At 50.8% G+C, this 14,983-nt stretch overlaps 1 protein-coding gene across 1 annotated transcript in view; it reads left to right on the top strand.

Moving 5' to 3' along the window:
• LOC309561683 (chromodomain-helicase-DNA-binding protein 5-like) overlaps positions 1-14,983 on the top strand; it is a gene marked incomplete at both ends in the record, with an annotated part of 114,839 nt that overhangs the window by 88,108 nt on the left and 11,748 nt on the right. The window contains 2 exons of the mRNA XM_082265671.1: positions 5,623-5,740; positions 13,391-13,515. Coding sequence (XP_082121797.1) covers positions 5,623-5,740; positions 13,391-13,515 — 243 coding nt within the window. The remainder of the gene's footprint in view (positions 1-5,622; positions 5,741-13,390; positions 13,516-14,983) is intronic.

Raw genomic sequence — 14,983 nt, 5'->3', positions numbered from 1 at the left:
TATTATGGGGTACCTCCGCTGCTGCCGCTCCTCTTCCTTGCAGTTGGGCTGTTACCGCTGCTTGCACTCGTTCCACAATATCAGCTGTAGGGTTGGGGCCAAAATGTGCCAGCCTTATTTGCACTGCCCGGTTAAATTGTATTTCCTCGGGTGTTAAATCCAAGATGCCGGTCACATTAGCTCTCTCCCTTTCTTGTGCTGCATCCATCTCCAACAATTGAGCAATAATCTCTCGTTTCTTTAAATTACCTGCTGGTCGTCCTCTACGTTGCAATAACTTTTTGAGGGTAATCCGTTTCAGCTCCTCATACTGCATCGGTAGCTGTTCTGGGCGGTGGGACTCATCCCACCGCTGCCACCAATTGTTACGAACCTCAGCGTAAATAGGAATGAAACCGCCGTTTAGTGGATGTACCACCTTTGCAGCATGTACGAATTACCCCTGTAGCACACAGCATACAAATAATCATCCAAAGAGAGCCCCAAACAATCGAACGGCTTTCTGTATAATAAATCCCCCTCCAAAAACTAGACAAAGCTCCGAGTTGAGGGTAAAAACAGGAACTGTTTATTACATTCCAAGACAGACAGTTACACACAGCTAAGGGGCACTCCCCTTAGCCTTGCAGGGGGGGGGGGGGATGAGATAAGGACCAACCAACAACCAATGAGAACTGAACATTTGTACATTTGAAACTGCAAGTCTTAATACACACCCCCTGCGGAGAGATGTCTCCAGCCCAGCTCAGGCTATTGTCTGTATCATGAATTCACACACTTAGACACAGGAACAGGAGGAGGGGGGGGGATGGGCTGTAACATTACATTACATTACATTAACTCAATGCCATGAGTCCTGCCATCTTCCTTTGTTCAGAGGATGAATAAAGAGGAAATAAAATGCAATAAAAGTGCAATGTCCCAAACTCATAGGAAAATGACACAAAGGGGTTTACAATCCAGGGACAGGGTGATCCGTCACACATAGTGACGGTTAGTACCGTCACATCCAGCTTGTCACTCCATGGCGCCTGAAGAAGCGTGCGGCCATTTGTCAGCCTTGGGGTTGTGGGCAGAACCATGGCGATTCCAATATATAGGTAGTATATAGATAGGCTAGGTTAGTATAGGGGCAGTCTAGGGTAGTATAGGGGCAGTCTAGGGTAGTATAGGGGCAGTCTAGGGTACTATAGAGACAGGCTAGGGTAGTATATAGACAGGCTAGGGTAGTATAGGGGCAGGCTAGGGTAGTATATAGACAGGCTACGGTAGTATAGGGGCAGTCTAGGGTAGTATAGGCGCAGGGTAGGGTTGTATAGGGGCAGTCTAGGGTACTATAGAGACAGGCTAGGGTAGTATATAGACAGGCTAGGGTAGTATAGGGGCAGGCTAGGGTAGTATATAGACAGGCTACGGTAGTATAGGGGCAGTCTAGGGTAGTATAGGCGCAGGGTAGGGTTGTATAGGGGCAGTCTAGGGTACTATAGAGACAGGCTAGGGTAGTATATAGACAGGCTAGGGTAGTATAAGGGCAGTCTAGGGTAGTATAGGCGCAGGGTAGGGTAGTATAGGGGCAGTCTAGGATACTATAGAGACAGGCTAGGGTAGTATAGGGACAGGCTAGGGTAGTATAGGGACAGGCTAGGGTAGTATAGGGGCAGTCTAGGTTAGTATAGGGACAGGCTAGGGTAGTATAGGGGCAGTCTAGGTTAGTATAGGGACAAGCAATGGACCCAGCCAGACCAAGGGTAGGGCCGGTCCTGGTTGTCAATTAAATCCGCAAGGGGCGGGGCTGAGTTTATCTACTCCGGGATAAAATGTTGTTCCTCCATATTCCACCGTCTGATTGTACAGGTGGCGCCATGTCACCCACCATGAGTAATGCCTCCATGTCACCCACCATGAGTAATGCCACCATGGCACCCACCATGAGTAATGCCACCATGTCACCCACCATGAGTAATGCCATCATGTCACCCACCATGAGTAATGCCGCCATGTCACCCACCATGAGTAATGCCACCCACCATGAGTAATGCCACCATGTCACCCACTATGAGTAATGCCACCTTGTCACCCACTATGAGTAATGCCGCCATGTTACCCACCATGAGTAATGCCACCATGTCACCCACCATGAGTAATGCCACCATGTCACCCACCATGAGTAATGCCGCCATGTCACCCACCATGAGTAATGCCACCATGTCACCCACTATGAGTAATGCCGCCATGTTACCCACCATGAGTAATGCCACCATGTCACCCACCATGAGTAATGCCGCCATGGCACCCACCATGAATAATGCCGCCATGTTACCCACCATGTCACCCATCATGAGTAATGCCACCATGTCAACCACTATGAGTAATGCCGCCATGTTACCCACCATGAGTAATGCCACCATGTCACCCACCATGAGTAATGCCGCCATGTTACCCACCATGAGTAATGCCGCCATATTACCCACCATGAGTAATCCCGCCATGTTACCCACCATGAGTAATGCCACCATGTCACCCACCATAAGTAATGCCGCCATGGCACCCACCATGAGTAATGCCGCCATGTTACCCACCATGAGTAATGCCGCCATGGCACCCACCATGAGTAATGCCGCCATGTTACCCACCATGAGTAATGCCACCATGTCACCCACCATGAGTAATGCCGCCATGTCACCCACCATGAGTAATGCCGCCATGTCACCCACCATGAGTAATGCCGCCATGTTACCCACTATGAGTAATGCCACCATGTCACCCACTATGAGTAATGCCACCTTGTCACCCACTATGAGTAATGCCGCCATGTTACCCACCATGAGTAATGCCACCATGTCACCCACCATGAGTAATGCCGCCATGGCACCCACCATGAATAATGCCGCCATGTTACCCACCATGTCACCCATCATGAGTAATGCCACCATGTCACCCACTATGAGTAATGCCGCCATGTTACCCACCATGAGTAATGCCACCATGTCACCCACCATGAGTAATGCCGCCATGGCACCCACCATGAATAATGCCGCCATGTTACCCACCATGTCACCCATCATGAGTAATGCCACCATGTCACCCACTATGAGTAATGCCGCCATGTTACCCACCATGAGTAATGCCGCCATGTTACCCACCATGAGTAATGCCGCCATGTTACCCACCATGAGTAATGCCACCATGTCACCCACTATGAGTAATGCCACCATGTCACCCACCATGAGTAATGCCGCCATGTTACCCACCATGAGTAATGCCACCATGTCACCCACTATGAGTAATGCCACCTTGTCACCCACTATGAGTAATGCCGCCATGTTACCCACCATGAGTAATGCCACCATGTCACCCACCATGAGTAATGCCACCATGTCACCCACCATGAGTAATGCCGCCATGTTACCCACCATGAGTAATGCCACCATGTCACCCACTATGAGTAATGCCGCCATGTTACCCACCATGAGTAATGCCACTATGTCACCCACCATGAGTAATGCCGCCATGGCACCCACCATGAGTAATGCCACTATGTCACCCACCATGAGTAATGCCGCCATGGCACCCACCATGAGTAATGCCGCCATGTTACCCACCATGAGTAATGCCGCCATGTCACCCACCATGAGTAATGCCGCCATGGCACCCACCATGAGTAATGCCGCCATGTTACCCACCATGAGTAATGCCGCCATGTCACCCACCATGAGTAATGCCGTCATGGCACCCACCATGAGTAATGCCGCCATGTTACCCACCATGAGAAATGCCACCATGTCACCCACCATGAGTAATGCCGCCATGTCACCCACCATGAGTAATGCCGCCATGTCACCCACCATGAGTAATGCCGCCATGTTACCCACCATGAGTAATGCCACCATGTTACCCACCATGAGTAATGCCACCATGTCACCCACTATGAGTAATGCCGCCATGTTACTCACCATGAGTAATGCCGCCATGTTACCCACCATGAGTAATGCCACCATGTCACCCACCATGAGTAATGCCGCCATGTCACCCACCATGAGTAATGCCGCCATGTCACCCAGCATGAGTAATGCCGCCATGTTACCCACCATGAGTAATGCCGCCATGTTACCCACCATGAGTAATGCCGCCATGTCACCCACCATGAGTAATGCCGTCATGGCACCCACCATGAGTAATGCCGCCATGTTACCCACCATGAGTAATGCCACCATGTCACCCACCATGAGTAATGCCGCCATGTCACCCACCATGAGTAATGCCGCCATGTCACCCACCATGAGTAATGCCGCCATGTTACCCACCATGAGTAATGCCACCATGTCACCCACTATGAGTAATGCCTCCATGTCACCCACTATGAGTAATGCCGCCATGTTACCCACCATGAGTAATGCCACCATGTCACCCACCATGAGTAATGCCGCCATGGCACCCACCATGAATAATGCCGCCATGTTACCCACCATGTCACCCATCATGAGTAATGCCACCATGTCACCCACTATGAGTAATGCCGCCATGTTACCCACCATGAGTAATGCCACCATGTCACCCACCATGAGTAATGCCGCCATGTCACCCACCATGAGTAATGCCGCCATGTTACCCACCATGAGTAATGCCGCCATGTTACCCACCATGAGTAATGCCGCCATGTTACCCACCATGAGTAATGCCACCATGTCACCCACTATGAGTAATGCCACCTTGTCACCCACTATGAGTAATGCCGCCATGTTACCCACCATGAGTAATGCCACCATGTCACCCACCATGAGTAATGCCACCATGTCACCCACCATGAGTAATGCCGCCATGTTACCCACCATGAGTAATGCCACCATGTCACCCACTATGAGTAATGCCGCCATGTTACCCACCATGAGTAATGCCACTATGTCACCCACCATGAGTAATGCCGCCATGGCACCCACCATGAGTAATGCCACTATGTCACCCACCATGAGTAATGCCGGCATGGCACCCACCATGAGTAATGCCGCCATGTCACCCACCATGAGTAATGCCGTCATGGCACCCACCATGAGTAATGCCGCCATGTTTCCCACCATGAGTAATGCCACCATGTCACCCACCATGAGTAATGCCGCCATGTCACCCACCATGAGTAATGCCGCCATGTCACCCACCATGAGTAATGCCGCCATGTTACCCTCCATGAGTAATGCCACCATGTCACCCACTATGAGTAATGCCGCCATGTTACTCACCATGAGTAATGCCGCCATGTTACCCACCATGAGTAATGCCACCATGTCACCCACCATGAGTAATGCCGCCATGTCACCCACCATGAGTAATGCCGCCATGTCACCCAGCATGAGTAATGCCGCCATGTTACCCACCATGAGTAATGCCGCCATGTTACCCACCATGAGTAATGCCACCATGTTACCCACCATGAGTAATGCCGCCATGGCACCCACCATGAGTAATGCCGCCATGTTACCCACCATGAGTAATGCCGCCATGTCACCCACCATGAGTAATGCCGCCATGTTACCCACCATGAGTAATGCCGCCATGTTACCCACCATGAGTAATGCCACCATGTTACCCACCATGAGTAATGCCGCCGCTTCCATTTTGTTGTTCCAGATGACGAAAATGCTGGACTTGCTGGAGGATTTTCTGGAGTACGAAGGATACGAATACGAGAGAATCGATGGTCGAATCACAGGGGGGCTGCGCCAGGAGGCCATTGACCGGTTTAATGGTATGACCGCCCCTATTGTATCATTACCGCCATTCACAGCCAATCCCTGAACGGCTGTCAGGAGCCGCAGTGTAATGACCGTCGGTACATTCAAGTAGAGTGGATATAAAAAGTCTACACACCCCGGGTGAAATGTCCGGCTTCTGCGAGGTAAAAAAATGACACAAAGATAAATAATTTCACCATTAATATGACCCAAAATCTGTACAACTCCACCCAACATCACCAAGAACCAGACGTCCTCCACCATGGATGAAAAGCCGAGAAGAAAACTGGTCAGGGACATTAACCAATTACTGACCGCCGCACACAGATTTGCTGCGTCAGGGCGGCTCAGCTGCCCATAATCACGTGGTCTCATACGCCACCGGAGCCGCACTCCCGCTTTGATTAGATAGAGCGGGAGGCAGACCGTGGGAGGAGTGAGAGCGATCACCTCCGGCCTCCTGCGATCTTCAGGGAAACTGACAGGAAAGCTGCCTCCCTATGTAAACAAAGCAGACGGCTCTCCTATCAGACAGACACAGAGAGCTAAGCTGAAACCCAGATCTCTGTGTGCCTGTCACAGAGCCCTCCCCTCTCCCACAGTTAGTAAGCACAATTTAGGAGCACACTTAACCCCCGATCACTCCCAGTGTTAACCTTTTCCCTGCCGGTGTCCTTTATACAGTAACAGTGCATATTATTTAGCACTGATCACTGTATTGGTGTCACTGGTCCCCAGAAAATGTCAGTTAGTGTGAGATTTGTCCGCTACAATGTCGCAGTACCGCAAAAAAAATCGCAGATCGCCACCATTACTGGTAAAAACAATAAAAAAACAATAAAAATGCCATGAATATATCCCATAGTTTGTAAACGCGATAACTTTTGCGCAAACCAATTATTATACGCTTTTGGGATTTTTTTTTACCAAACATATGTAGCAGAATACAAATTGGCCTAAACTGAAAAAAATATTTGATTTTTCAATTTTTTTATTGGGAATGTTTTATAGCAGAAAGTAAAAAATATTGTTTTTTATTTCAGAATTGTCGCTGTTTTTTTGTTTATAATAAAAATCGCAGAGGTGATCAAATACCACCAAAAGAAAGCTCTGTTTGTGGGAAAAAAGGACATCAATTTTATTTGGGTACAGCGTCGCACGACCGCGCAATTGTCCGTTAAAATAATGAAAAAAATATGGCCTGGTCATTAAGGGGGTAAACCTTTCCGGAGCTGAAGTGGTTAAAGGAGCTGCAGGAACTTGTGGGGTGGCTGTGTGCTCCATGTGACAACAATCTCCCGTATTCTTCATATGTCTGGGCTATGGGGGAGGGGCAAGACGGAAGACTTTTCTTACCAAGAAAAACATCCAAGCCTGGGAACATCTGAAGTCTCCCAGAAGCGTGTGGGAAATGTGTTCCGGTCTGATGACACAAAGGTTCAACTTTTTGGCCATAATTCCAAAAGAAATGTTTGGCAGAAAAACAATGCTGCACATCACCAAAAGAACACCATACCCACTGTGAAGCATGGTGGTGGCAGCGTCATGCTTTGGAGCTGTTTTTCTTCGGTTGGAATAGGGGCCTTATTCAAGGTAGAGGAAGTTATGAACGGTCATTGAGGTAGATGGTGCTGCCATAGATAAATAATATAACTTGAATAATGATGGGTAATAGACGGAAATGATATAGTACAGTGTATAGTTGCACAAAGACAAATATGACCAAAAAATGTACAAATGTGCACTGAATGATATAAACCGATATGAATCAATAAATAGACAATAGTTAAAAATTGTACAGTGTAAAATGGCACAGCAAAATAATTCCCACAAATAAGTGCAAAAAATTAAAGTGCAACGTGAATGCTTGAAATAGTAAGTAAGGGTCAGTGAATATAGTGACTGATTAGTGCGAGATAAATACATGAAATATTAATCAGATGAGATTGGCCGATAGGATCTAACTAGTAAGTGAACACCAATTGGATTGATTGGCTAAGAAATGCCAATGGGTGGGTGAGTCTCATAAATAGAGACCCTATAAAGATAGTGACTGTGATAATAAATAGCATATAAAATCAATAGTAGATATATAAATAAGTAGGTGATCAATACAGTATATAAAACAAACAATGTGAATATAGATAAAGTGAACCAAACGTATACAGATGATAATTTGGTGATAGGTGAAAAAGTCCATTCAAGGTTGTGGATGGTAATTTCCAACAACTGGATTAATCCTAGGTGATCCGTTTCTGGGGGTGCATGTGAGGAATACGATGTGCTCCCCTCACCATCTAGCCCGCACTCACCAGAATTCCGTACCCCTACAGGGGTATAAAGTGTTGTACCCTCTTAGGGGGGAATAGGGGGAACCTCTTTCCAATAGGACGATCAATGTAGGATTTCCAGGATAGGGACACCTCTCCACATATAGTGTAGCTCAAATGGTTCCAGGGGACATCAGTAATAGATCAGGGGAAAGAAGGTGCCAGGCCATATGAGTGCAGCGTGCGGAGTAGGGATGGAGTAGGGAGTGCAGTGTTTCCTGCCTGTAGGAGATGATGCCGCCCGCGGGGTTGCATCGCTTGGACCCGGGTCATGTTGGCAGTTAGACCCGGGTCATGTTGGCGGTTGGACTCGGGTCATGTTGGCGGTTGGACCCGGGTCATGTTGGTGGTTAGACCCGGGTCATGATGGCGGTTGGATCCGGGTCATGTTGGCGGTTAGACCCGGGTCATTTTGGTGGTTGGATCCGGGTCATGTTGGCGGTTGGATCCGGGTCATGTTGGTCGTTGGATCCAGGTCATGTTGGCGGTTAGACCTGGGTCATGTTGGCGGTTAGACCTGGGTCATGTTGGCGGTTGGATCCGGGTCATGTTGGTCGTTGGATCCGGGTCATGTTGGCGGTTAGACCTGGGTCATGTTGGCGGTTAGACCTGGGTCATTTTGGTGGTTGGATCCGGGTCATGTTGGCGGTTAGACCCGGGTCATGTTGGCCGTTGGATCCGGGTCATGTTGGCGGTTAGACCTGGGTCATGTTGGCGGTGGGACTCGGGTCATGTTGGCGGTTGGACCCGGTTCATGCTGGCAGTTAGATCCAGGTCATGTTGGCGGTTAGACCCGGGTCATGTTGGCGGTTAGACCCGGGTCATGTTGGCGGTTAGACCTGGGTCATGTTGGCGGTTAGACCTGGGTCATGTTGGCGGTTGGACTCGGGTCATGTTGGCGGTTGGACCCGGTTCATGTTTGCAGTTAGATCCAGGTCATGTTGGCGGTTAGACCCGGGTCATGTTGGCGGTTAGATCCGGGTCATGTTGGCAGTTAGATCCGGATCATGTTGGCGGTTGGACCCAGGTCATGTTGGCGGTTGGACCCGGGTCATGTTGGGGGTTGGACCCGGGTCATGTTGGGGGTTGGACCTGGGTCATGTTGGGGGTTGGACCCGGGTCATGTTGGCGGTTAGATCCGGGTCATGTTGGCAGTTAGATCCGGATCATGTTGGCGGTTGGACCCAGGTCATGTTGGCGGTTGGACCCGGGTCATGTTGGGGGTTGGACCCGGGTCATGTTGGCGGTTAGATCCGGGTCATGTTGGCGGTTAGATCCGGATCATGTTGGCGGTTGGACCCAGGTCATGTTGGCGGTTAGACCCGGGTCATGTTGGCGGTTAGATCCGGGTCATGTTGGCAGTTAGATCCGGATCATGTTGGCGGTTGGACCCAGGTCATGTTGGCGGTTGGACCCGGGTCATGTTGGGGGTTGGACCCGGGTCATGTTGGGGGTTGGACCTGGGTCATGTTGGGGGTTGGACCCGGGTCATGTTGGCGGTTAGATCCGGGTCATGTTGGCAGTTAGATCCGGATCATGTTGGCGGTTGGACCCAGGTCATGTTGGCGGTTGGACCCGGGTCATGTTGGGGGTTGGACCCGGGTCATGTTGGGGGTTGGACCTGGGTCATGTTGGGGGTTGGACCCGGGTCATGTTGGTGGTTGGACCCGGGTCACGTTGGTGGTTGGACCCAGGTCATGTTGGCGGTTGGACCCATGTCATGTTTGCGGTCGGTATGAGAATCTGGTGATTCCTTTCTTTGTAGAAATTATTGGAGTGATTATACAGTCAGTCCACTTCTAGCCTGCCCCTCCTTCCCCGTTATCACCACTGGCCCCTCCCCCTGCTCCCCCGTCTGATCTGCGATCCCGGTAACGATCGGTTTTATCGCATTGCCTAGGAGGAGTGGAAGGGTCGGAAGTTCCCGCCCCTCTTCTGTGATGTAAGAAGCTGGAGGAGGAGTTAATCACTTCTGTGATTAGCAGTTGCTGAGGATCGCATGGGATTGGTCTGTGTGATCCAATAAATGGGGGGGGGGATAGCCAGAGGAGAGGTATGGGGGGCTAATGGACCCCTCTGCACACGGCTCATGCTATCACAAAGGATGGTGTTCATTCCTCGTGTAGCATTGGGCCTGATGTGGGTCTGCCATTGTTACCGGTTACCTCTCCAGCCCATGTACGCTGCGGCCTTGGGTGTGAGAACTGAGACATGGACGACTCCGCCATCTTTGTTTGTGGTTTTATTGTAGATAAAGGGGATGGGGGAAGGGAATGCGTGGGATACTCCTTTAGGCTCAACTAAGTACAACTTGGGACTTTCTCCGGAAAATGTCTGTTAACGCTGTCTTGACACCAGCTGACGCTCACTGAGGCTCAGAACACACTGTAACCTGAAAGAAGTGCTAGATCCTCGACCCTGAGTCCAGAAGATCCAGGACTGTAGAACAATGAGCTACAAACACTGCTGTACTGCAAAGTCACCGACTTCTCCCCCCAGCCTTGCTCTGGCCTGAGGTAGACTGCTGTGAAATCCGGTATGGCTGCAACTCTCTACTTAGACACGGCACACTGTCTCTTCAGGGCCCAAACTGCAGGTGCCCCCTTTAACTCTTCAGGGTCCCCTGACTAGGTTCCCCGCTCTGTCACTTCAGGGTCCTCAACCTAGGTACCCCCTTTCCAGCCAGCTGAGAACTGGATCCTAGAACCTCTTCCGGAGTGGTCCCCCTTTAGCACTTTGGGCAGACCCCCAGGGGCAATCCTCAGTACTCACGACCTCTGACTGGACTGGACCCCTCTCTCTCTCCGCAGGTTCTCGGCACTCCGGATCCCCTCAGCTCAGCTCTCTCTGGACACTCAGGCGACACCCTGAGACATCCACCTTCCTCAGACAGGAGGAGAGACAGCCGCACTCTCCTTCCTGGGACTCTGCTCCCCCCAAAGATACCGTGCCACGCACTTCCCCCAAACTTATACCCACTCCCAGAATCCCTTGCAGCATAATCTGCCTTCTGGGGTAGTTACAAGCCTGGATGTGTCCCCTGATTGGGTTTCCTCCACTGCCCTATGAGAAGCCTCTCACAGGGCTAAGTGGGGAGGCTCCCCTCTCAGCAGGCACACCTGGAAGCCATGACACCCTGACTAAAGAAATCACAGCCCTGCTGTTAGGCAGACAAGGCCCACTATACATTTACCTAGCACCTACCTGTAGGGTGCTCCACCCGTCATAGCAATAAAGTTGATTGAATAAATAAAGGTACAATGTTAAAATAAATACATTAAAATTAAATAATAAAAAAAAATTAAAGAGCCCCTCCCCCGCTAATTCACAAATGTGAGCGCACATGTAGGTCCCACACACATATGTAAAGGTGATCGCACCACATGTGAGGTATAGCTGCCATCGTCAGAGCGATAATCCCATCCCCCGACCTCCTCTGTACCTCTAATCTGATCACCTGGAAAGGCGATTGAAGTGTCTTCTATGGAGGATTGTATCGCACTTTGTCGCCATTCCACGGGCGTGCCGCAATCCCTCGCTGTGACATTTCCATTCTTTATATTTTACCAGAAATCGGCAGTTATTTCGGGTTTGTTTTCTCTGAGATTCTATAAAATGTTTTTCTCCCAAACAATTTGCTTTTAAAAAAATGCTGCGCAAATATCGTGTGCCATAAAAATATACAACGCCCGCCCATTTATTCCCCGGGGTCCCTGCGACACATCATGTGTGGGGGTTCTACACATAGGAGAGAAGTGTGAGAATCAGCCCGGCAGGGAAGGGGTTAAACATTCTCAGTGTGCGGGGGTGGTGTCATTTATACCAACCAATGAATGGGGAGGATGACGCACAGGTACAACTTTACACTCTCTGGCACTCAAGTCTCATCCAAGTATGCAGAAACCTTTTCTAAGTCGCATAGATTAGAACTGACGCCATTGCGATTTCATGTGTCCAAAGTCACACAAGTGTGAGCGGAGCAGCGTGTCAATGCTGTCTGTGGCCCCATTTGTGAGTTCACCTCACTTCCTGTCCCAGCAATGGAAGAATGGAAGAGCCGAGTATGATCGCATGGAAGGCGTCCTGGAAGTGAATCTTCCCAAACACTAAGGATTTCCCATCCGGTCCCCGATCGAACGCTTCATTCACCCCTATGGGGTAGTGACATGTCCGCTCCGATCCAATCCGATCCGATCCTTGTCCCCTGCTATCCGATCCGTGAAATCCAGAAATCCTACCTTCCATCCGTCTGGAGGATTGAATACGGACAGGCAGTCCATTTTCATCCAATCTCCCCATACAGGAGAGCATAAATCTGACAGCTCCGTCCTCACACACAGAGCGGAGACCGAGCTGTCACCCGGCAGATCTGTCCCCACTGAGCAAAATAGAGTCCGCCGGGCGGAGAACCCGTGTGAGAGGAGTTCCTGACCCTTCCCTGCGATCCGGAGCTCCTCCAATAGTAACAGTTTGTAGATGTAATCATGTTCTGGCAGCACAGGAAGACGTCAAATAATTGTCTGTGACTCTTCCTCCCTCCCTCCCCCCCTTCCTTCTTTACTTCCTCCCTCCCTCCCCGCTTCCTTCTTTACTTCCTCTCTTCCTCCCTCCCCCTTCCTTCATCCCTCCCTCCCTTTTTTACTTCCTCACTCCCTCCCCCCTTCCTTCCTCCCTTCATTACTTCCTCACTCCCTCCCCCTTCCTTCCTTCCTCCCTCCCTTCCTTCTTTTCTTCCTCCCTCCCTTCCTTCTTTTCCTCGTCCCTTCCCCCTTCCTTCCTCCCTCCCTTACTTCCTCACTCCCTTCCTTCCTCCCTCCCTTCCTTCTTTACTTCCTCACTCCCTCCCCCCCTTCCTTCCTTCTTCCTTTCCTACTCCCTTCATTCCTTACTACTCCCCCCCTTCCCTCCTTCCTCCCTCCCATGCTCCATCTCCCTTCCTCCCTGTCTTCCTTCCTCCCACCCTCCATCTCCCTCCTTCTTCCCTTCCTACCCCCTTCCTTCCCCCCTTCCTTCCTCCCTTCCTTCCTTTCACCCATTCGTTCCTCCCACCCTCCATCTCTCTTCCTACCCCCTTACTTCCTCCCACCCTCCATCTCCCTTCCTTCTTCCCTTCCATCCTTCCTCCGTCCTTCCCTCCTTCCTCCCTTCCTTCCTCCCACCCTCCATCTCCCTTCCTACCCCCTTCCTTCCTTCCTCCCACCCTCCATCTCCCTTCCTTCTTCCCTTCCTACTCCCTTCCCTCCTTCCTCCCTCCCTCCCTTCCTTCCTCCCACCCTCCATCTCCCTCCCTTCCCTTCTTCCTTCACCCTCCATTTCCCTTCCTTCCTTCCATAGCTCCAGGAGCTCCACAGTTCTGCTTCTTACTGTCCACCAGAGCTGGAGGTCTCGGGATAAACCTGGCCACTGCAGACACCGTGATTATATACGACTCCGACTGGAACCCGCACAATGACATTCAGGTCAGCCTTTTCCTGTGTTTTCTTTGCCCAGCAACTGAGGGACATCCGGGTTCAGTAGGTCGTTGCAGCAGAAGTGGTCAAATCATTATAGAACTTTGAAGCCAAGTCATAGAGGAACTCCTCATAATGGGCACAGCGGGTGTACAGACCCAGGAACTCAGCACAGGGATGGTGGGAACCCCTCATAATGGGCACAGAGGGTGTACAGACTGGGAACTCAGCACAGGGATGGTGGGAACCCCTCATAATGGGCACAGCAGGTGTACAGACCCAGGAACTCAGCACAGGGATGGTGGGAACCCCTCATAATGGGCACAGCAGGTGTACAGACCCGGGAACTCAGCACAGGGATGGTGGGAACCCCTAATAATGGGCACAGCAGGTGTACAGACCCAGGAACTCAGCACAGGGATGGGGGGGGAAACTGCCATTCCACTCCCTGACAGCGAGGTGTGAGGTTGCTGGTTCCTTAGCTCGTGTGCTTCCAGAAGCCAGGGGCTAGAGTTGCTTCTCTGCCCCAGGAAGGATGCTGGATCCTGGGGAGGACCCTGGCGGGGGCCCCCTGGATAGGCCTGAGACTAGGCCTCAGTCTATGGAAGGCATGGAGCCCGGCCCAAGGGGTGAATCCCTGTCTACCTTTAGACGGAGGACTGTTGAAAAGTTGAGGCGGATTGGGAAAGAGGAGGAGAAATTGGCAACTTTGAAAGTAGAATTTAAAAAGAAAAAGTTGTTTTGTGCCAAACTGTACAGTAAGAAGAGACCGGCTCTGAGGCCTGAGTTGAAGGACTTGGAGCAAGCTTTGAGGAAGGAGAAAGAGCTGGTGAGCTCTCTGAAGGAAAGCAGCGGAGCATTTAAGGAAAAATACAGGAATGAGGAACGTTTCAGCCGTATGAGGAGAGGAGCCGTTTCCAGCATGGAGAGTGACCCAGCCAGTGAGGAGATTCAGGTACCGACAGAGTCAGCAGATAGTGAAAAAGTGGGCCCAGAGGATGAGCCCAGCTCTTCAACACCTCAGACATCTGCTGAGCCCCCAATGGCGGAGGCCTCTGTCTCCCTCCCTCTGCAGCAGCAATGTGGAACATCTGAGCAGGAGGTTGAGGGGGGTACTGGCATGTTGGAGTTCATCGCTGAGCTGGAATCCCCTCTGGATGGAAGAAAGTTCCATTTTTCTGCGGATTCCCCAGATGAGGAGATGGATACCGTTCCTCGCCCTATGAAAGAGAGACCTGCGGAGAAAGGAAAATTTACCATTAAGCCTGCAACAACCAGGAGGAAGTTTGATCCCACCATCAGCCATGACACAGCAGAGGTAACACAGCAAGCAGGTACAGTGTGTGTGCAAGGTGGTGATGTGAACTTTAATGACAATATGCTTGCTGAGGGTTGTAGTGCTATGGGCTGTCAGCCCACACCCATAGACAATGTGCAACATGCAGTGCAACCTGATGCACCTGCTGAAAAAAACTCC

The sequence above is a fragment of the Pelophylax lessonae genome, assembly GCF_965119305.1.
Source record: "Pelophylax lessonae genome assembly, chromosome: 8".
In the NCBI taxonomy this organism is placed as follows: Eukaryota; Metazoa; Chordata; class Amphibia; order Anura; family Ranidae; genus Pelophylax; species Pelophylax lessonae.
The sequence above is the reverse complement of the archived record's forward strand: the minus strand, read 5'-3'. Positions and strand labels throughout refer to the sequence as shown.